The 23,987-nt window shown below is 52.4% G+C and overlaps 1 protein-coding gene across 1 annotated transcript in view; it reads right to left on the reverse strand.

Moving 5' to 3' along the window:
- Nucleotides 1-1,951: 1,951 nt before the first annotated feature.
- LOC127568876 (F-box only protein 5-like) overlaps nt 1,952-23,987 on the reverse strand; it is a 98,319-nt gene continuing 76,283 nt past the window's right edge. Inside the window, exons 2-6 of the mRNA XM_052013102.1 lie at nt 19,594-20,098; nt 14,261-15,023; nt 7,432-7,522; nt 5,474-5,632; nt 1,952-2,645 (exon numbers count right to left, since the gene is read on the reverse strand). Coding sequence (XP_051869062.1) covers nt 2,397-2,645; nt 5,474-5,632; nt 7,432-7,522; nt 14,261-14,979 — 1,218 coding nt within the window. The 5' untranslated portion in view covers nt 14,980-15,023; nt 19,594-20,098 and the 3' untranslated portion in view covers nt 1,952-2,396. The remainder of the gene's footprint in view (nt 2,646-5,473; nt 5,633-7,431; nt 7,523-14,260; nt 15,024-19,593; nt 20,099-23,987) is intronic.

Raw genomic sequence — 23,987 nt, forward strand, 5'->3', positions numbered from 1 at the left:
ACCCACCCTGGATATTCTCTCCTCCCCCCTCCCATCAGGTAGAAGATGCAAAAGCCTGAAATGAAAGCACGTACCACCAGGCTCAAGGACAGCTTCTACCCCACTGTTATAAGACTATTGAACGGTTCCCTGGTACAATAAGATGGACTCTTGGCCTCACAATCTACCTCGTTATGGCCTTGCACCTTATTACACCACTGTGTAATGAATTGAGCTGTACGAACGATATGTAAGACATTTTTCACTGTACAATAATAAACCAATTCCAATATTGTCTGCCTGCACTGCACTTTCTCTGTAACTGTAACACTTTATTCTGCATTCTGTTATTGTTTTCCCTTGTACTACCTCAATGCACTGATGTGATGAAATGATCTGTATGGATGGCATGCAAAACAAATCTTTTCACTGTAACTTGGTACATGTGACAGTAACAAACCAACTTATTTCCAAGCCACACGTCCTCCGAATGGTTTGTGACTTGGAGGGGACTCTGCAGTTGGTGGTGTTCCCTTGTAGCTGCTGAGTGAAGGAATTTCTCATTTCAGTCCTGAAAGTTTTGGAAAAGACTTGTGTCTCTTGACAATTTAGCACATTCACAACAGTTAATCAAGTCACCCGAAGCAAGGATGTGACCCTCCGAAGTCCAAGGGATGGAAGAGTTTTGACATTTATTACCAACGGTTCTGACAGCACCTCCAGCTATGCTATAATTTCAGTTTTCTGAAGAGAACCTCCCTTTTTGCGCAGAGATAGGGCAGTGACTGTAATTTTGGCTACAGAGTTTGTACCAGAGGACTTCCTGGCACTCACGTGTCCTTGGATGAGCACAGTATCGGGGTAAGCTGAGACGACGACCCCCACACCCAGCCCAGACACAGGCAAACCCGACAACCTCCTCCACCAAAAGGCACAAGAATGCCTCCACAAAGATGGATACACCCGGGGAGCCAACCCTGTCACACTTCCCTCTCAAAGAGTCAGAGTCATACAACACAGAAACAGGCCCTTCGGCCCAACTCATCCATGCCAGCCAAGACGTCCATCTAAGCCAGTCCCATTTGCCCACCTTTGACCCATATCCCTCTGAACCTTTCCTATCCATGTAACTGCCCAATTGACTTTTAAGTGTACAGTACCTGCCTCACCCACTTCCTCTGGCTCGTCCCACATACCCACCACCCTCTGGGTGAAGAAGTTGCCCCTCAGGTCCCTTCTCAATCTCTCCCCTTAAACCTATGTCCTCTAGTTTTTGAATCCTTTGCCCTGGGAAAAAGACTGTGTGCATTCACCTGATCTATGGCCCCCCCAAAAAGGTCTTTAAAAAATACTTAAAACTTTATTTACCCAGCACGGTAACAGGCCCTTCCAGCCCAACGAGCCCGCGCCACCCGATTACACTCATGTTAACCTACTAACCTGTACGTCTTTGGAATGTGGGAGGAAACCCACACGTACCGGGGAAAATGTACAAACTCCTTACAGACAGCAGCCGGAATTAAACCCCGATCACTGGTACTGTAATAGCGTTACGCTAACATGCTGCCCCTGAGTCTCCTACACTCCAAGGAATAAGATCCTAGCCTGTCCAACCTCAACGTCTCCCGATATGTCAGAACCTGAATCTCTCACACACACACACACACACACACACACTCTCTCAAATCCATTTTAAATAAATGGATAACACCAACAGTTAGATTCTTTCCCGTCACCTCAGCGATGGCATCCTGAAGGACAAGCTCTCAGGGTGTCTCTGCAACCCACCACTTTCAAGGCCTCAACTCGATCCAAGTCAAAGACAAGACTGACTTGATGCAAACTGATGGACACGTTGAGATAACCCTCTCCACCCTGCCTCTCGCAGCTCACGGTCACCTACAACTCAGTGTACAAGGGATAATGCACATAGCTAAAGGTTTTCATGCATTTATTGAACACTATACAAAAACAGCAAGACTGAAGGAAATAATTTACAGAAAAGACACTTAAAAGACAATAAAAGGACACTAATTTTATATATATTCTGATTCTGCGGAAAATGAACAAAAGCTAATTAATATAAATACACACACCATAACTCAACAGTAAACTACATTGTGGCTTCTACTCTGGACACAAGAATGTCCGAAACCATCCCATTCTGCACTTAAACCCCTTTGGTATTTCATATATTAATGTTTAAGTGTTTTGTGCATGGAATTTAAAACTTCACAGTTTCCATAAAACTCCTTAAAACTTTTTTTTTTGCAATGCCCTTCCTGCTTTTGCTAAACAAAGATAAATATTTATATTCCAGTTATTGTATTTAGATGCATACATACTCAGCTGTGTCACCCACACACTACCATGTCTCACACACACACACACATACACACACACACACACGGCTGGGGTCAGAGTCTCTGCAAGTTCTGCTTGCTCCTTTTGCTTCCGACACGCGGCTGCGTCTTGGAGCTGCTGTGGAAACGATGGCGGGCGCAGGCCTTGGACCCATGGTAGGAACTCAAGCACAGGGAGCAGTAGTCGTAGGCACAGCTTTCGCTGGTGCACACTGCCCGCTCCTCGCAGTGCCGGAACTTGGCAGGAGACCCGCACAGCGGGCATCTCTTCAGCAGCTCGTCCTGCCTCAGTGTCTTCACCACCTGGAGCAGGAAGGAGAGGGGGAGCTAGTCAGCAGCAGACCGGGGAAGGTGACGTGGCTGGACAAATCGCGGACGATGATGAGTCAGCGTACTGGAGCGAGGCAGGACACCTGGTTGGGTGGTGCTGCAATAACAACCCCTCGCTCGACGCCAGTAAAACTGAAGAACTGATCATTAACCAGGAAGGGGAAGGAGGGTGAACGCGCGCCAGTCTACAATTGGAGGGAGCGGCGGTGGAGATTCAGCAGCTTTATGTATCGGATGACCCGTCCTGGGCCCAGCACGTAGATGCAATCACAAGGAACGCGAGCCAGCATCTTTACTTTCTTAGGAGGAGATGCGGGTGAGGGCAGCATTGATAGTGGAAGCGAAACCCCGCTTACTGAAAGTAAAAGAGGACCCCTCTGATGTCCTGGAATGGAAAGCCTCATCATGGGAACAGATGCGGCGGAGGAACTGGGAGAAGGGGATGGCGTCCTAACACGCGACAGGATGGGAAGGGGTGTAGTCAAGGTAACTGTGGGAGTCTGTGGGTTTGTAGAAGATGTCGGTGGTTAATCCGTCTCTGGAGATGGAGACGGAGAGATCCAGAAAGGGGAGAGAGGTGTCGGAGACAGACCAAGTGAATCTGAGGGGGGGTTGGAGGTTGGTAGCAAACTTGATGAAACTGATGAGCTCAGCACGGGCGCAGGAAGCAGCCCCAATGCCATCGTCAATGTAGCGGAGGAAGAGTTGGGGGGTGTTACCAGTGTAGGCTTGGAACATGGACTGTTTCACGTAGCCGACAAAGAGGCAGGCATAGCTGGGGCCCATGCGAGTGCCCGTGGCTACACCTTTAGTTTGGAGAAAGCGGGAGGAGCCGAAAGAGAAGCTGTTGATGGTGAGAACCAGTTCTGCCAGACGGAGGAGGGTGGCGGTGGAGGGGAAGCGGTTGGGTCTGTTGTCAAGAAAGAAGCAGAGAGCCTCAAGGCCTTCCTGATGGCGGATGGAAGTGTACAGAGGCAGGATCTAATTTCAATAAGATCATCCCTCATTCTCCTAAACTCCAAAAATACAGACCCAACTTTAGGATAGGACTTTCACAGTGAATGGTAGGGCTCTGGGGAGTGTAGGAGAACAGTGGAACCTAGGAGCACAAGTACATGGTTCCTTGAAAGTGGTGTCACAGGTAGACTGGGTGGTGAAGAAGGCTTTTGGCATGCTGGCTTTCATCAGTCAGGACATTTGAGTAAAGGAGTTGGGACTTTATGTTGCAATTGTAGAAGACGTTCATGAGGCCACACAGGGAGTATTGTGTACAGTTTTGGTTACCACGTAATAGGAAAGATGCCATTAAGCTGGAGAGAGTTCAACAAACATTTACGAGGATGTTGCCGGGACTCAGAGGACAGGGTTATAGGGAGAGGTTGGGTAGACTTGGACTTTATTCCTTGGTGTGTAGGAGACTGAGGGGTGACCTTATAGAGGTGTATAAAATCATGAGGGGCAGAGATAGGGTGAATACACTCAGTCTATTTCCCAGGGTTGGGGAATCAAGAACTAGAGGGCACAGGTTTAAGGTGAGAGGGAGGAGATTTAACAGGAACCTGAGGGGCAACTTTTTCACCCAGAGGGTGGTCTGTAGAAGGACCATAGATAGGGTGGACAAGCAACATCTTTTTCCCATTATTGAGAGATCCAATACCAGAGGGAATGTATTTAAGGTGAGAGGGGGTAGGTTCAGAAGAGACTCGAGGGGTACGTTTTTTACTGAGAGAGTGGTGGATGCCTGGAATGCGTTGCTTGACAGGGTGGTGGAGGCAAGTTCATTGGGGTCTTTTAAGAGGGGTTTGGATGGGCACATGAATGAGAGGAAAATGGAGGAATATGGGCATTCTCTAGGTAGGGGGGATCAGCTATGTCGGCACGACATTGTGGGCCGAAGGGCCTGTTCTGTGCTGTACTGTTCTATGGAACGAGCTGCCAGAGGATGTGGTTGAGGCAGGTACATTAACAACATTTAAAAGACACTTGGACAGGTACATGGAAAGGAAAGATTAAAAGGATGTGGGCCAAACGCAAGCAAATGGGACTGGCTTGGATGGGGCATCTTGGTCAGCATGGACCAGTTGGGCCGAAGGGCCTGTTTCTGTGATATATGATTCTATGATTGGACAATCCTTGCATCACAGGAATGAGACTAGCCAATGTCGTTGGACTGCCTCCAACATGCTGAAGTAGAAGCCGCACTGCCTCAGCATCCTGAGTGATCTTCTGCAGAAGCCCCTTTCAGCACAGACAGCTCGTGGGGGTAAATGAAGTGATGCTGCAGTCATTGAGCCATCTGACTGGATGTCACATCCTCAAGAAGTGTGAATGACATTGAAAGGAATCAAAGGGAGTGATGCACAACTGGTACAGAAGATTCTCACTTGCATGCATTTCTCCCCACATTCCCACCAATTCCCCCCAAATTCTACACCTCACCCACACACCGGGGGGCGGGGGGACAATTTACAGTGGCCAGTTAACCCACTGACCCCGCATGTCTTTAGGACTGGGAGGAAACCGGAGCACCCGGGGGAAATGGTCTCAGGGAGAACTTGCAAACTCAACACGGACGGCGTCGGAGGTCAGGATTGAACCGGGGTCTCTGGGGTTGCAAGGCAGCGGCTCTACCCGCTAGGCTACTCTGATCCCCCTGGAGTTAGGGGATGAATTAGTCAAGGTGTTTGAAGTGATGGTGGGAGCTCGCAGGGTAAGAAACAGAGACCGCTCCCCCTAACGGGACAAGCTGGGAATTAGAGCCCAGGTGCCAGGGACCCCGAATGCCACGGAACAATCGTTACCTGCTGATGCCGGATGCTTTTCTGGGAATCACTTCCAGGCTTGGGCTGAGAAGCGGGCCGGAACTTGGAGAAGTCCGTCTGTGCAAATTCCGGACACTGGCGCTGGATGGATGTGAGGGTGCCGCGTGACACCACGTTCTCCCGCTTGGCAGCGTCCGCCTGGGAGGAACAACACCGGGACGTCAGCAAGTGAAGCAGTAGCCCATCCAGGAGTCCATTGCAAACCTCATCTGTCCCTTCCGCCAGAAATCTTTCCCTCCCCCAACCTCACGGTGATCGACCCCACTGCACACCCACAGCCCTTCCACACGGTCGCTCATCACCATGGAAGCTCATAACTCCTGACACCTTTGTTAGGCTTTGGTTTATTATTGTCACATGTACCGAGATACAGTGAAAAGCTTTGTCTGTGTGCTATCCAGACAGATCATTCCATACACAAGTACATCAAGATAGTACAAGGGAAAACAATAACAGAATGCAGTGTTACAGTTACAGAGAAAGTGCAGTGCAGGCAGACAACAAGGTGCAAGGTCATAATGAGGTAAATTATGAGGTCAAGAGTCCATTTTATCGTACTAGGGAACCGTTCAATAGTCTTATAACAGTGGGATAGAAGCTGTCCTTGAGCCTGGTGGTACATGCTTTCAGGCTTTTGTACCTTCAGCCTGATGGGAGGGGGGAGAAGAGAGAATGTCCGGGGTGGGTGGGGTTTTTGATTATGTTCCTGCTTTACTGAGGCAGTGAGAAGTGTAGACAGAGTCCATGGAGGGGAGGCTGGTTTTCCTGATGGTCTGGACAATTGCTACTGGCGTTGGGCACAGCAGTTGCCGTACCGAGCCTAAAGTTGTAGCGTAAATGCCCTGTCAATTCCCTCTTGAATATACTTAACGACTCCAGAGTCACAATCTTCAAAGCATCAATTCCTTATCTGAGATGAGTAATCCCTTATTCTGTAACTATTCCCGCTGGTTCGAGATCTTCCCAACAAGAGAAACATCCCTTTTGAAGTTCAGAGCAACGAGGGGTGATCACACTTGAAGAGATTCTGTCTTTACCTCTCGCTGTCTTGGTGAAGCAGCCAGCATAATCAAAGACCCCACCCACCCGGGTCATTCTCCTCTTCTCTCCTCTCCCATCATGTAGAAGATACAGGAGCCTGAGGGCACGTACCACCAGACTTAAGGACAGCTTCTACCCCACTGTGATAAGACTATTGAATGGTTCCCTTATATGATGAGATGGGCTATGACCTCACGATCTACCTTGTTGTGACCTTGCACCTTATTGCACTGCACTTTCTCTGTAGCTGTGACACTTTACTCTGTACTGTTATTGTTTTTACCTGTACTACCTCAATGCACTCTGTACTAACTCAATGTAACTGCACTGTGTAATGAATTGACCTGTACAATCGGTTTGTAAGACAAGTTTTTCACTGTACCTCGGTACAAGTGACAATAATAAACCAATACCAATAAGACCTAAGCAGGAACAAGATGGTAGATGTTCAGCTGGAGAATTCCAAGTAAGGGGACTTAACTACAAGAAAACACCACAGTAACTTAAAACTAAGGTGTGTAGAAACTTCTTGCAGAGGGCGGTGAACCTCTGGAGGGCTGTAGAAACTAGATTATTGGAGGCAGGTCCATTTTTGAAAAAAAATCGGGGAATTGAGGGCCATGGAGAACTGGCACAGAGGAGGTGTTGAGGCCTGGGGCAGATCAGTCATGATCAAATTGAATGGCAGGCCAGGCTCAAGGGGCCAAGTGGCCGACTCAAGCTCCAGTTTTCCCGTGAGCTCAGCATCCACCTGTCAATCTTCTCATTCCTTTAAACTCCAGATGATCATTGACCTAACCTACTCCATTCTGGATCACCCCTCCCCCCAGTACAAGAATTTGAGGGGGACAGACGGGATGTCTCCCACAGAGTGAGGGACTGAGTCAGTTACATACCCTTTGTAAACGAGTAGCCTTCTTCAAGGCCTGGTGTGCCCTTTTGTCATTGCAGATGATCTTCTTCCATATCTTGCTCACCTTGACACAGCTGTTGGGAACAACAAACGGTTTCACTCACAGAGGCTCAGAGTATTGACTCAGAGTCAAGGGATCAATTCCCACATCAGCAACAAGGAAATTTAATTAGTTTCATTAAACAAATCTTAGACCAAAGACCGAAACCAGTAATGGTGAATGCAAACCCAGGGAACTGCTAGAAAAATCCTTCTGCTTTACCAAGGCCTTTCAACGAATATTGTTCATTGTCTACAGCTCCGTCTTCAATACTATATTTCCCTTGTACTACCTCGAGGTACTGATATGATGAACTGATCTGTATGGATGGCATGCAAAACAAAGTTTTTCACTGTACCCAGTACATGTGACAATAATAAACTAATTTACCAGCTGAGAAGTTTAATTCAAGTAATTAATTTAATTCTAGAATTGAAAAGAAAATGCTAGCTTTATATAGTAATCACAACTTCATAGGATGTAGGTACAATGGTATCATACAAGAAGCACTTGGATAGGCACATGGAGAAGTGGGGCTTCGAGGGATATGGGTTGAACACCATATTGGGAAATTGGGATGAGAAATTGGGCAGGCACGGCAGTTGTAGTGGTTAGCGTAACACTATTACAGCGCCAGCGAACCGGGTTCAATTCCCACCACTGTCTGTAAGGAGTTTGTACGTTCTCCCCGTGTCTGCGTAGGTTTCCTCCGGGTGCTCCGGTTTCCTCCCACGTTCCAAAGACGTACGGGTTAGGAAGTTGTGGGCATGCTATGTTGGCGCCGGAAGCGTGGCAGCACTTGCGGGCTGCCCCCAGAACACTCTACACAAAAGGTGCATTTCTCTGTGTGTTTCAATGTGCATGTGACTAATAAAGATATCTCGATATCTTAACAACCTATCTTTATTAGGTTGGGTGGGCACTGTGGTTGACATCGACTCATTGGGCCAAATGGCCTGCATCTGTGCTGTATTGTTGTTGGACTCTAATAAAAACCTGGGTTGTTTTTTTCTGGAGCTTCGGAGGCTGAGGGGTGAACTGATAGAGGTTTATAAAAGTATTGTGTGCAGTTCTGGTCGCCCAGCTATAGGAAGGAGGTCATTGAGCTGGAGAGGGTGCAGTAAAGATTCACGAGGATGTTACCAGGACTGGAAGGCTTGAGTTATACGGAGAGACTGGGACTCTTTTTCCCTGGAGCGTAGGAGACTGAGGTGTGAAATTATAGAGGTTTATAAAATCATGAGGGATGTAGACAAGGTGGATGGTCAGAATCTTTTTCCCAGGGTAGAGGAGTCTAAAACTAGAGGGCATAGACTAAAGGGTGAGATACAAAAGGGATCTGAGGGGCAACTTTATTCCCCCCCCCCCCCCCCACACACACACACACACAGAGGGTGGTGGGTATATGGAACAAGCTGCCAGAGGAAATGGGAGAGACAGGTACAATAACAACATTTAAAAGACACCTGGACAGGTACAGGGATAGGAAAGGTTTAGAGGGACACGGGTCAACCACAGGCAACTGGGACTAGCTCAGGTTAGGCACTTTGGTCGGCATGGACGAGCTGGGCCGAAGGACCTGTTTCTGTGCTGCATAACTCTGTGACTTTCAGGTTGTGCACAATGGCGCCTAAGAACTTTGGCTGCTGCTGAACATAGAACATGTTGTGCCGCCCTTCAAACCACACCTAAGACTATCTAACCCCTTCCTCCCACATATCCCTCTATCTTAAATTCCTCCATATGCTTATCTAACAATCTCTTGAACTTGACCAACGTATCAGCCTCCACCACCACCCCAGGCAGTGCATTCCATGCACCAACCACTCTCTGGGTGAAAAACCTCCCTCTGACATCACCCTTGAATTTCCCCCATTACCTTAAAGCCATGTCCTCTTGTATTGAGCATTGGTGCCCTGGGAAAGAGGCGCTGGCTGTCCACTCTATCTATTCCTCTTAATATTTTGTACACCTCTATCATGTCTCCTCTCATCCTCCTTCTCTCCAATGAGAACAGCCCTAGCTCCTTTAGTCTCTCCTCATAATCCATGCAGCATCCTGGTAAATCTCCTCTTCACCCTTTCCAACGCCTCCACATCCTTCCTATAATGAGGCGACCAGAACTGGACACAGTACTCTAAGTGTGGTCTAACCAGAGTTTTGTAAAGCTGCATCATTACTTCGCGGCTCTTAAACTCGATCCCACGACTTATGAAAGCTGACATCCCATAAGCTTTCTTAACCTCCCTATCTACCTGTGAGGCGACTTTCAGTGATCTGTGGATATGAACCCCCAGATCCCTCTGCTCCTCTACACTGCCCAGAATCCTGACATTTACCTTGTACTCCGCCTTGGAGTTTGTTCTTCCAAAGTGCACCACCTCACACTTCCCTGGATTGAACTCCATTCACCACTTGCCACCGATCTTTGTGTCATCTGCAAACTTGCTAACCCACACTTCCACCCCTCATCTAAGTCATTAATAAATATCACAAAAAGTAGAGGTCCCAGAACCGATCCCTGTGGGACACCACTAGTCACAGCCCTCCAATCCGAATGCACTCCCTCCACCACAACCCTCTGCTTTCTACAGGCAAGCCAATTCTGAATCCACACGGCCAAGCCTCCCTGGGTACCTTGGCCTCTGACCTTCTGAAGAAGCCTGCCATGCGGAACCTTGTCAAGCGCCTTACTAAAATCCATGTAGACCACATCCACTGCACCACCCTCATCAATCTTCCTGGTCACCTCTTCAAAGAACCCTATCAGGCTTGTGAGGCAAGATCTTCCCTTCACAAAGCCATGCTGGCTGTCCCTAATCAGTCCATGGTTCTCTAAATGCTCATAGATCCTATCTCTTAGAATCCTTTCTAACAGCTTACCCACCACAGACGCAAGGCTCACTGGTCTGTAATTCCCTGGACTATCCCTACTACCTTTTTTGAATAAGGAGACAACATTCGCCACACTCCAATCCTCCAGTACCATCCCCATGGACAACGAGGACTCAAAGATCCTAACCAACGGTTCAGCAATCTCCTCCCTCGCCTCACGAAGCAGCCTGGGGAATATTCCATCAGGCCCCGGGGACTTATCTGTCCTAATATTTTCTAACAACTCCAACACATCCTCTCTCTTGATATCTACATACTCTAGAACATTAACCTCACCAACACTGTCCTCAGCGTCATCAAGACCCCTCTCCTTGGTGAATACTGAAGAGAAGTATTCATTGAGAACCTCACCCACTTCCACAGCTTCCAGGCACATCCTCCCACCTTTGCCTTTAATCGGACCTACCTTTACTCTAGCCATCCTTCTGCCCTTCACGTACGAGAAAAAAGCCTTGGGATTCTCCTTAACCCTACTCGCCAAAGCCTTTTCATGTCCCCTTCCCGCTCTCCTCAGCCCTTTTTTAAGTTCCTTCCTTGCTGCTCTATATTCCTCACGAGCCCTGTCTGATCTTTGCTGCTTACACCTTATGTCTGCTGCCTTCTTCTTCCTAACTAGTTGTTCCACCTCTCTCGTCACCCACGGTTCCTTCACCCTGCCATTCCTTCTCTGCCTCACCAGGACAAATCCTGCAAAAGATCCCAGAACATTGACCACATCTCCATTGTACATTTCCCTTCAAAAATGTCATCCCAATTTACACTCTCAAGTTCTCGCCTTATAGCCTCATAATTCGCTTTTCCCCAATTAAATATCTTCCCGTCCTCTTTGCTCCTATCCCTGTCCATGACAATTCTAAAGGTTATGGAGCAGTGGTCACTGTCCCCCAAAAGCTCACCCACCGATAGATCTGTCACCTGTCCCGGTTCATTACCTAAAACTAGATCTAATATGGCATTCCCTCTAGTCGGCCTGTCAACATACTGTGTCAGGAATCTGTCCTGGACACACTTAACAAACTCTGCCCTGTCTAAACCCTTGGCACTAAGCAGGTGCCAATCAATATTTGGAAAGTTGAAGTCTCCCACGATAATAACCCTGTTATTTTTGCATCTTTCCAAAATCTGCCTCCCAATCTGCTCCTCAGTATCCCTACTGCTACCAGGGGGCCTATAGAATACTCCCAGTAGAGTAACTGCTCCTTTCTTGTTCCTAACTTCCACCCATATTGACTCTAGAGAGGATCCTTCTACATTATCCACCCTTTCTGCAGCTGTAATAGTGTCCCTGACCAGTATCGCCACCCCTCCTCCTCTTCTCCCCCTTCCCCATCCCTTTTAAAACACTGAAAACCAGGAATATTCAATATCCATTCCTGCCCCGATGTCAGCCATGTCTCTGTAATAGCCACGATATTGTAGTCCCAAGTACTTATTCAAGCTCTCAGTTCATCTCCCTTATTCCTGATGCTTCTTGCATTTAAGTAAATGCACTTTAGCCCATCCACCTTACTACTTCTGTAGCCTGTACTCTGCTTCCCCTTCCTCAAAGCCTCTCTACCTGTCAGATCTGACTCTTACCCATCCACTTCTTCCTCTGACCTACTCCTCCGGTTCCCTTCCCCCTCGCAATCTAGTTTAAACCCTCCTGAACCAGCCTAGCAAATCTGGCGGCAAGGATATTGGCCCCCCCCAGGTTTGGGTGTAACCCGTCCTCTCTGTACAGGTCCCACCTTCCCCAGAAGAGATCCCAATGATCCAAATTCTAAAACCCTCCCTCCTGCACCAACTCCTCAGCCACGCATTCATCTGCCATCTCCTCCTGTTCCTGCCTTCACTATCACGTGGCACTGGCAGCAATCCTGAGATCACTACCCTCGAGGTCCTGTTCTTCAGCCTTCTGCCTAGCTCGCTAAACTCACTTTTCCGGACCTCATCCCTCTGCCTACTTATGTCATTGGTACCAACATGAACCACGACTTCTGGCTGTTCTCCCTCCCGCTCTAGAGTCCTGTGGACCCGATCAGTGACATCCTGGACCCTGGCACCCGGGAGGCAAAAAACCATCCAGGACTCATGCTCACTGCCACAGAACCTCCTATCTGTTTCCCTGACTATCGAGTCCCCTCTCACTACCGCCTTCCTCTTCTCCTCCCTTCCCTTCTGAGCAGCAGGACCAGTCCCAGTGCCATAGACCTGGCTACTGCTGCTAGGCCCCGGCAGGTCATCTCCCTCAACAGACTCCAAAGCAGAAAACCTGTTATTGAGGGGAACAGCCTCCAGGGTCCTCTGCTCTATCTGCCTGTTCGTTTTCTTTTCCCTTTTCCCTCCTCTGACAGTCACCCTTCGATCTACTTCCTGGACCCCAGAAGTACCTGCTCTAAGGGGGGTGACCGTCTCCTGATGTACAGCATCTACATAACTCTCTTCCTCCCTGATGCTGTGCAGTATTTGAAGCTGTAACTCCAGCTCATCAATTCTGAGCCGAAGTTCGTCCAGCCTCAAGCACTTACTGCAGATGTGGCCATCGTGGACCACAGCAAGGTCCATGGGCTCCCACATCAAGCAGCTGCAGCACACCACCATGTCTTCCATCTGAACTAAATCTTTTTTCCCCTAGTTTTTCCTACTTAAAAATTTATAAACAGATAACAGGTAAAACCTTACCTTTACCTACTTACCAGCTACTCACTCACCCGCCTTGCCCCTTTACGCCTTGCCCCTTAAGCCAAAGCCCAACCACTCTGCTCCCTCTCACTCCGCTGCCCACTCCGACACTGCCCGCTGGATATGGCTGTTTGCTTTTTAAACTGCTCGCGCCTTACCTGCTGATGTCACGCGCCTGCGCAGTCAAGCCCCCACTATTCCCAATTCAAACTTATATAGCAACATAAAAAAGAACCTTATAAAAACTAAACCTTATAATAAAAGCCCTATTAAAAAAAAAGAAAAACTTATCTGCTCCGATCCCAACGTCTGCCTAAGCGAAACCCATGAAACCTCCAAAGTTTTTTATTTAAGGTTATGGGTGGGAGGTTCAGGGGAGATGTCAGGGGGAGGTTTTTCACCCAGAGAGTGGTTGGTGCATGGAATGCACTGCCTGGGGTGGTGGTGGAGGCAGATACATTGGACAGGTTCAAGAGCTTGTTGGATAGGCATATGGAGGAGTGTGGGATGGGGGGATATGTGGGAGGAAGGGGTTAGGTAGTGTGAGGGTGGTTTGATGGACGGCACAACATGATGGACCGAAGGGCCTGTTTTGTGCTGTATGGTTCTATGGTACCCGCTTTTTAAACTGCCCACACCTTACCTGCTGACGTCACGTGCCTGCGCAGTCCAGCCCTCACTATCCTCGACTAAAACTTATATAAAGAACTTATAAAAAACATGCTTTTTTTAAAACATTGCGCTAAGTGTATAAAAAAGCATGTTTATACACTTAAAAAACATTTATACACTTATAAATGTATAAAAAATTTATACACTTAAAAAAACATGTTTATACACTTAGCGCAATACACCGAGTTCTGTATTTTCTTTGTCCAACTCGGTTTTGCACTAATTTTGTATCCTATATATAGAATTTTTTGCACTATTTGTGCCTGCACAATTTTTTTGTCTGTGTTTATTGTATGTTCTCTGTTCTATGTACGTCCTCTGTCGTGAGAGTCTGGGGGAAACGACAGTTTGTTCCTCCGTGTGTTTTACATCATGTGGGTGAATGGCAATAAAGTAGAACTTGGACTTCAGGAAGAAAGTTTCTGCTCTGCCTCTGCGTCGCGATATCCCAACCAGAGGCGTTCCTCATGGTCCAAGGATGGGTGTAAGGGGAAGTTGGAAGGGGAGGGGAAAGGAGGGGTTGTCAGACTGGGGAACTCACCACAGCAGGTCAGCGGCAGACAGATACCGCAGGATCCTCCTCAGGATGCAGGGGAAGCCCCTCTCCGACAGCTCCTTCCAGATATCCACGTGCTCCAAGCCCATCTTCCGGCCGATGAGGCAGTCAATGGAGAAGGCCAGGCCCTGCAGTGCCGGCTTGAGGGGGGAGTGGTGGGCTGGGTGAAGCCCCTTGGCCCGTCCCACGCTCAGGCACGCCGCCATCCCCACCTGCAGGGCAGGCAGGAGGTGCCAATTGCAAGGTCTCTGGCTGCCGGGAGCTGGGCTCACCGGCTTCCCGTTGGACTCCGGAGCATTGCTCCGGCACGGAACCAGCGGAGACGCCCCCTCCTCCTCCTCGGTTCCCAATCTCCGGTCCCAGCGTCCCCCCGCTCCAGCCGGTGAGACCCCAGCTTCGCCATCGCCCTCGGGCTCCAGGCTCCCCTCCTGCCCAGCAGCCGGGGAGGAGATGTTCAGCAGGGACGAGTACCCGCTGTCCCTGGACGGGGAATGCTCGAGACCAGGAGGGTCGTCGGAGCAGCTCAGCGACTCCCGGCGTGCCGGAGAGTGGGTCCCACAGCCGCACGGCAGGCAGGGGGAACGCCGCTGGGGGGTCACATCCTTCCGGCACCCTGCCTCCAAGTTATCGCTCCCATCCGGGAGACCGCCGACCCTTTGGCTGCTGGGGCAGGCCAGGTGATGGGCGAGCTGCTTGCACCTCATGTCCAAGGGACCGACCACCAGAGTGGACACAGTCTCCTCCAGCCCTGGAAACAAAAGGAAACGGCGTTCAGATAACGGTGAACAGGCAGAGAGGGACGACAGAGAACGGAACACCGAGAGGGGAAGGGGGAGAGGCAGGGACAATCACGATACATTTACACAGATACATGGACAGGAAAGGTTCAGAGGGATACGGGCCAAATGGAGACAAACGGGACTAGCTTAGATGGGTATCTTGGTCGGCATGGATGAGTTGGGCTGAAGGGCCTGTTTCCGTGCTGTATGACTCTATGAGTGGTAAATACTCAGAGTTCGGGACACACAGAGGCAGCAGACCGGAGGTCAGCGGTCAGATGCTGGCAGGTTCCCAAAGGCTCAAGGGCAGACTCCGAACCAGCACTGGTTAGTAAGTTTGAAGAAAACACTAAAATGGAGGAATCATTGGCAGTGGTTCTCAGGGTTTAAAGGGGGATCTTCATCAGCTGGGTCAGAGATTTTTTCCCAGGGCGAAAATGGCTAACATGAGGGGGCATAATTTTAAGGTGATTGGAGAAAGATGTCAGTGGGAAGTCTTTTTTTTTACACAGAGTGGTGGGTGTGTGGAACGCACTGCCCGCGGAGGTTGTGGGGGCAGATACTTTAGGGACATTTAAGAGACTCTTAGATAGACATGTGAATGATAGAGAAATGGGGGGCTATGTGGGAGGGAAGGGTTAGATAAATCTTAGAGTAGGATAAAATGTTGGTACAACATTGTGGGCCGAAGGGCCTGTACTGTGTTGTAATGTTCTATGTAAGTGGGCTGAGGAATAGCAAATGGAGTTTATTTCGGATAAGTTTGAGGTGTTGCACTTTGGGAAGACAATTCAGGATAGGACCTTTATAGTGAACAATATATTCCCATCTAAACTAGTCCCATTTGCCCACGTTTGGCCCATATCCCTCCAAACCTTTCCTATCCATGTACCTGTTCTAGTTCCTTTTAAATGTTGTTAATGTACCTGCCTCAACCACTTCCTCTGGCAGATCGTTCCACACACATGCCACTTGTGTGCTAAAAACACTTTGCGTTTAAAAAAAATTGCCTTCAGGTTCTTATTAAATCTCTCCCTCTCACCTTAAACCTATGCCCTCTAGTTAATTCTCCAGCCCTGGGAAAGAGACTGTGCGCATTCACCCTGTCTATGCCCCTCATGACTTTATACACCTCTATAAGATCACCCCTCATTCACCAACACTCCAGTAAATAAAGTCCCAGCCTGCTCAATCTCTCTCTGTATCTCAGTTCCTTGAGTCCTGGCAACATCCACGTAAATCTCCTCTGCGCTCTTTCCAGCTCAGTGTCCTTACTATTCATCACCAGGTTCATAGCTTGGCACTTGGTGGGTTTCATCTCCAATGGAGAATTGTAGCAGGCGGGGAGAATGATAATAGGGTCCAATCTAAGTCAAGGTCAAGTTTATTGCCAGATGCACAAGTCCATGTGTGCACAGGTGCAATGAAAAACTTACTTGCAGCAGCATCACAGGCACAGAGCCTCAGATAGAACATGGAGCATTACAGCACAGTACAGGCCCTTCGGCCCACAATGTTGTGCAGACATTTTATCCTGCTCTAAGATCTATCTATAGCCTTCCATTTCTCTATCATTCATGTGTCTATCTCTTAAATGTCCCTAATAATGGGGAGGGAGGGTAGGGAGGAGAGGGGGGGGAGGGGGTAGGGAGGAGGGGGGAGGGGGTAGGGAGGAGGGGGGAGGGAGGAGAGGGGGGGAGGGGAGGGGGAGGGGGTAGGGAGGAGAGGGGGGGAGGGGAGGGGGAGGGGGGGAGGGGAGGGGGAAGGGGGGAGGGGAGGGGAAAGGGGGGGAGGGAGGAGGGGGGAGGGGGCAGGGGGGAGGGGGCAGGGGGGAGGGGGGAGGAAGGGGGAGGGAGGAAGGGGGAGGAAGGGGGGAGGGGGAAGGGGGGAGGGGGAAGGGGGGAGGGGGAAGGGGGGGAGGGGGAAGGGGGGAGGGGGAAGGGGGAAGGGGGGAGGGGGGAAGGGGGGAGGGGGGAAGGGGGAAGGGGGAAGGGGGGAAGGGGGAAGGGGGAAGGGGGGAAGGGGGAAGGGGGAAGGGGGGAAGGGGGAAGGGGGGAAGGGGGGAGGGGGAAGGGGGGAGGGGAGGGGGAAGGGGGGAGGGGAGGGGGAAGGGGGGGGGAGGGGGAGGGGGAAGGGGGGAGGGGAGGGGGAAAGGGGGGAGGGGAGGGGGAAGGGGAGGGGGAAGGGGAGGGGGAAGGGGAGGGGGAAGGGGAGGGGGAAGGGGAGGGGGAAGGGGGAAGGGAGGGGGAAGGGGGGAGGGGGAAGGGGGGGAGGGGGGGAGGGGGAAGGGGGGGAGGGGAGGAGGGGGGAAGGGGGGGAGGGGAGGAGGGGGAGAAGGGGGGAAGGGGGGAAGGGGAGGAGGGGGGGAAGGGGAGGAGGGGGGGAAGGGGAGGAGGGGGGGAAGGGGGGAAGGGGGGGAAGGGAAGGAGGGGGGAAGGGGAGGAGGGGGGAAGGGGAGGAGGGGGGAAGGGGAGGAGGGGGGAAGGGGAGGAAGGGGAGGAGGGGGGAGGGGGGGAGGGGGAGGGAGGAGGGGGAGGGGGGGAGGGGGAGGAGGAGGGGGGGGGAGGGGGAGGGGGAGGGGGGGAGGGGGAGGGAGGGGGGGAGGGGGGAGGGGGGGAGGGAGGGGGGGAGGGGGGAGGGAGGGGGGGGAGGGGGGAGGGGGGAGGGGGAAGGGGGGAGGGGGAAGGGGGGAGGGGGGAGGGGGGGAGGGAGGAAGGGGGGGAGGGAGGAGGGAGGAAGGGAGGAGGGAGGAGGGAGGAAGGGGGGGAGGGAAGAGGGGAAGGGGGGAGGGGAAGGGGGGGAGGGGAAGGGGGGGAGGGGAAGGGGGGGGAGGGGAAGGGGGGGGAGGGGAAGGGGGGGAGGGGAAGGGGGGGAGGGGAAGGGGGGGAGGGGAAGGGGGGGAGGGGAGGGGGGAGGGGGAAGGGGGGAGGGGGAAGGGGGGAGGGGGAAGGGGGGAGGGGGAGGAGGGGGGAAGGGGAGGAGGGGGGAAGGGGAGGAGGGGGGAAGGGGAGGAGGGGGGAAGGGGGGAGGGGGGAGGGGGAGGGGGAAGGGGGGAAGGGGGGAAGGGGGGGAAGGGGGGGGAAGGGGGGGAGGGGGAGGGGAGGGGGAGGGGGGGAGGGGGAGGGGGGGAGGGGGAGGGGAGGGGGAGGGGGGGGAGGGGGAGGGGGGGGAGGGGGAGGGGGAGGGGGGGGAGGGGGAAGGGGAGGGGGAAGGGGGGGAGGGGGAGGGAGGAAGGGGGGGAGGGAGGAGGGAGGAAGGGGAGGAGGGAGGAGGGAGGAAGGGGGGGAGGGAAGAGGGGAAGGGGGGAGGGGAAGGGGGGGAGGGGAAGGGGGGGAGGGGAAGGGGGGGAGGGGAAGGGGGGGAGGGGAAGGGGGGGGAGGGGAAAGGGGGGGGAGGGGAAAGGGGGGAGGGGAAGGGGGGGAGGGGAAGGGGGGGAGGGGAAGGGGGGGAGGGGAGGGGGGAGGGGGAAGGGGGGAGGGGAAGGGGGGAGGGGGAAGGGGGGAGGGGGAAGGGGGGAGGGGGAAGGGGGAGGGGGAGGAGGGGGGAAGGGGAGGAGGGGGGAAGGGGAGGAGGGGGAAGGGGGAGGGGGAGGGGGAAGGGGGGAAGGGGGGAAGGGGGGGAAGGGGGGGAGGGGGAGGGGAGGGGGAGGGGGGGAGGGGGAGGGGGGGGAGGGGGAGGGGAGGGGGAGGGGGGGAGGGGGAGGGGGGGGAGGGGGAGGGGGGGGAGGGGGAGGGGGAGGGGGGGGAGGGGGAAGGGGAGGGGGAAGGGGGGGAGGGGGAGGGGGAAGGGGGGGAAGGGGAGGGGGAAGGGGAAGGGGAAGGGGAGGGGGAAGGGGGAGGGGGAAGGGGGGAGGGGGAAGGGGGGAGGGGGGAGGGGGAAGGGGGGGAGGGGAGGGGGAAGGGGGGGAGGGGGGGAGGGGGGGAGGGGGAAGGGGGGGAGGGGGGAGGGGGGAAGGGGGGGAAGGGGGAAGAAGGGGGGGAAGGGGGAAGAAGGGGGGGAAGGGGGAAGGGGGGGAAGGGGGGGAAGGGGGAAGGGGGGGAAGGGGGAAGGGGGGGAAGGGGGGGAAGGGGAGCACAGGGTTAGTGAGATAAGTGTGGACAAGGCAAGGCGCTGGGGCTGAGCAGTAACTCCGAGTGGGACAGGCAGTAACTTTAGAAGCAACCGGCGCCCTTCACTGCACTGACCCTGCGGGCTGGTGGATGTTGGCAAGCGACCTCGTGGCTTCAGCCCGGGGGGACTTGCAGCAGCACCGGCCCCAGGGGTGAGGGCAGCCGGCCCGGGGGTGGAGAATGCACAGGAAGAGCCCAGGCCCGGAAGAGCGCCAAAGATGCCGCGCTTCCTGCCAGGACCTGGCCCCAGTCCCACCTCGGGCCAGGCCATCCCGAGCCGGGACCCCAGAGCAAGAAGTGGGCCCGGGGAGGCGGCTCACCCCCCCCCCCACCCCACCCCACCCCACACCGGGGCCCGACCCTGACCCACTGCCCCATCCCCGGCCCCCATCACCGGCCTCGGGGTTTAGCTGAGAACGGCCGCACTCACCCGTTGCCCTGGGCCGGGGCTCTCGGTCCTTGTCCTCGGTCTCTCCTCTCTGGCAGCCCTGGATACCGGTGTCTCCCCGCTCCGGGTCCCGGCTCCCCTCCCGAGATCTCCCGCTCTGGGATCCCTCGGATCTCACCTTGGGATCGCTCCGTGCCCCGGGTCCCTCTCCGTGGGATCTCTCCGTGCCCCCGGGTCCCGCTCTGTGGGATCTCTCCGTGCCCCGCTCCGTGGGATCTCTCCGTGCCCCCGGGTCCCGCTCCGTGGGATCTCTCCGTGCCCCCGGGTCCCGCTCCGTGGGATCTCTCCGTGCCCCGCTCCGTGGGATCTCTCCGTGCCCCGCTCCGTGGGATCTCTCCGTGCCCCCGGGTCCCGCTCCGTGGGATCTCTCCGTGCCCCGCTCCGTGGGATCTCTCCGTGCCCCGCTCCGTGGGATCTCTCCGTGCCCCCGGGTCCCGCTCCGTGGGATCTCTCCGTGCCCCCGGGTCCCGCTCCGTGGGATCTTTCCCTGCCCTCCCGCCCGGCTGTGAAAGGCGCTGAAACTTCGCCGCGCCGTCCCCGTTTGAATTTGGTCACCAAACTTGGGATTGGTCGCTGGAGGGTCCAATCAGGCTCCGGCTTCACCCCGGCTCCGCCAATCAGAACAAACGCACCGCCCAGCGGCAGCCCGTCCAGCGCGCCTTTATTAAAGGGACCGCCGCCCGCTTGGGGAGGACGAAACTCCCAGCTCAGGGCAACCTGCAGCCCAAGAGCTCAGTGGGACAGGCTGCATCCCTGCCAGGAGAACCAGAGTCAACGTCAATAACACTGGGAAAGCTGCAGAGAAGGTTTAGGTCAAAGGCTGGAGTGTTTAACTTGGGTGGGGGTGGGGGGGTAGTGTTACATATCCCTGCAGATCCATTCCTTTGATTAATAGAACACACAATGTTGTGCCGACCTTTAAACCTCGCCTAAAACTATCTAACCCCTTCCTCCCACATATCCCTCTATTTTAAATTCCTCCATATGCTTTTCTAGTAATCTCTTTAATTTGATCAATGTACCACCGCCCCAGGCAGCGCATTCCATGCCCCAACCACTCTCTGGGTAAAAAACCCTCCTCTGATATCTCCCTTGAACTTCCCACCCATTACTCTAAAGCCATGCCCTCTTGTATTGAGCATTGGTGCCCTGGGAAAGAGGTGCTGGCTGTCTGTCTATTCCTTTTAATATTTTGTACACTTTTGGACCTTTGACCACAAGTCCATCAGGCAGTGGTCAGCACGGAACATCCTACAGGCACTGCAGGAGAAGGACTCGATGGATACTGTGGGGTGGTTCCCTGAGCAGACTGTCCAGACCATCTGGCAGAATGTCTCATCACCAGAACTCACCAACAAGCACCAAGACCTCACTTGGCTGGCGGTGAGAGGGCCCCTCCCAGTCAGATCCTTCCTGTATGGTTGGAACCTCACTCCCAGCGCGCGCTGGCCCCGGGAGGACTGCGCTGGGGACGAGACGGTCGCCCACCTCTTTGCGGGCTGTAGGTTTGCGAACAGGGTGTGGTGAAAGATGCAAGGGTCCTTGTCACGTTTCATCCCCAGCAGCAGCGTAACAGAGGATTCTCTGATCTATGGGCTGTTCCCGGGGACACACACACACAGACGGACATCAACTGCTGCTGGAAGGTCATCAACTCGGTGAAAGACACTCTTTGGTCTGCCCGAAACTTGTTGGTCTTCCAGCACTGCGAGATGTCCGTAGGGGAATGCTGCCGGCTGGCACATTCCAGGCTGCAGGAGTACGTGCTGAGGGACGCACTGAAGCTGGGCGCAGCCAACCCAAAGGCTCGGTGGGGAAGGACTACAGTTTAGGGTTCTTCTGCCACTGGAGAGGGAGGGGCGGGGACAGGCGAGAAAGCCCCTAAATATTGTAAATACAGGACCGGGAAGCTTCCAGGGAGCCACACGTGTGGCATCAGTGCTGTTTTCTATATAAAAAGGTAACACTAATGAATGATCTGTACAAGAATGTAAAGGTTTGCACTGTTTTGTAATTGTATATAGTTTGTCTTTTATTATGAATAAAGTTTATTTTGTAAAAAAAAACTTTCAGACTCTTAGTATTTCTTAACAGTTTGACTATAGTTTGATGCATGGTCTCAACCCCAAACGTTAACCATCCCTCTGCCCCCACAGGTGTTACTCCACCCGCTGAGTTCTTCCAGCAGTGTGTTATTTTGTTCTAAATCCCAGCACCTGCCGTCTCTTGTGTCTTCAGTTATTTTTGATTTCATCAGAAATGTGACGTCAATTGAAAGTTTACGAGTAAAATCACCCATACTCTTGCCGACCATATTCACAAAACAACATATTTACAGGAAATGCAATTTAATCAGTCCACGAAAGTTTAAAGGAGATGTGCTGGGCAAGTTTTTGTTTTACACAGAGAGCGGTGGGTGCCTGGAACGCACTGCCAGGGGTGCTGGTGGAGGCAGATATGACAGAGGCATTTTAGAGACTTTTAGATAGACACATCAATATGCAGAGAATGGAGGGATATGGATTATGTGCAGGCAGAAGAGATTTAGTTTGATTTGGCTTCCTGTACAGCACAGACACGGTGGGCCAAAGGGCCTGTTCCTGTGCTGTATCGTTCTGTGTTGGTCTATATTCTTTACAATCATATTGCAATTTAACCAAAACATTACATTCACATAGCACCTAAGCTGCTCACGGGGCCTCTGAACAGTTCACCCATCAAGTGTTTGTGGTCTAACTGCTCAGAAACATCCCTTCCAGTTCCACAGACAGAAATTATCAACTTGACCTCTTCTCTCAGCCGTTTCATGCACCATCCTCTGTGCTTACTGAGACTCAGTTATTTGCCCCTCCCTTGGTTTCAGATCTGCCCAAGGCCTAGCCCGCCCTTTGTTCTTTATTTTGTTTTAATTTGGTAAATTGGTTTATTATTGTCACTTGTACCGAGGTACAGTGACAAACTTTGTCTTGCATACCAATCGTACGGGTCAATTCATTACACAGCGCAGTTAGTACACAGTGCATTGAGGTAGTACAAGGTAAAACAATAACAGAATGCAGGTAGATGCTGACCCATGCAAGCTTACAGAACATTGGTCAGGCTACAGCTACAATAATGCACGATGTTCTGGTCATCAAAGTCTATAAAATGAGCCATTTTATAGACTCATAGAGCACTACAGCTCTGAGACAGGCCCTTCGGTCCATCTAATCCATGCCAGCCTGGTTTTCTGCCTAGTCCCATCTACCTGCACCCAGACCATATCCCTACAAACCCCTCCCATCCATGTACCTATCCAAACTTAGATGTTACAACTGAACCCGCATCCACTACTTCCGCTGGCAGCTCGTTCCACACTCGCACCACCCTCTGAGTGAAGTAGTTCCCCCTCAGATTCCCCTTAAATATTTCACCTTTCACCCTAAACCTATGACCTCTAGTTCTAGTCTCACCCCATCTGAGGGGAAAAAGCCTGCATGCACTCACCCTATCTATACCCCTCATAATTTTGTATACCTCTATAAGATCTCCCTTCATTCTCCTGCGCTCCAGGGAATAAAGCCCTAATTTATTCAACCTTTCCCTATAACTCAGGTCCTCAAGTTCCGGCAACATGCTTGTAAATTTTCTCTGCACTCTTTCAAGCTTATTGATATCTTTCCTGCAGGCAGGTGACCAGAAATGCACACAATGCTCCAAATTCAGCCTCGCAAATGTCTGGTACAACATCCCAGCTCCTGTATTCAATGTCCTGATTTATGAAGGCCAAAATACCAAAAAGAATGAATACTTTGCATCTGTCCTCAGGGAATAACATGAACATTGTGAAATATTTAAAGTGATAAAAATAGGTTTGCTAAATTGGTCTATTATTGTCACGGGTACTGGGGTACAGTGAAAAACATTGTCTTGCATGCCATCCATATAGATCATTTCATCACATCAGTGCATTGAGGTAGTACAAAGGAAAACAATAACAATGCAGAATAAAGTGTTACAGTTACAGAGAAAGTGCAGTGCAGGCAGACAATAAGGTGCAAGGCCATAATGAGGTAGATTGTGAGGTTGAGAGTCCATCTTATCATACTAGGGGACCGATCAATAGTCTTATAATAGTGGGATAGAAGCCGTCCTTGAGCCTGTTTGTTTCGAGGGTGTATCATTTATTGTCCATTTCTACTTGCCCTTCATCTGAGGAGGCAGTTAAGAGTCAATAACATTGATGGGTCTGGGTCACACACAGGCCAGACAGCAAAAGGATGGGGTATTTCCTTTCCTGAAGGGCATTGGTGCAGAAGTTCGTGCTGAAGGACACACTGAAGCTCTGTGGGGAAGGGTCCAAAGTCTGAGCTCCTTCTGCTCCTGTACATGGAGGG

Source organism: Pristis pectinata, chromosome 3 (assembly GCF_009764475.1).
Source record: "Pristis pectinata isolate sPriPec2 chromosome 3, sPriPec2.1.pri, whole genome shotgun sequence".
Taxonomy (NCBI): domain Eukaryota; kingdom Metazoa; phylum Chordata; class Chondrichthyes; order Rhinopristiformes; family Pristidae; genus Pristis; species Pristis pectinata.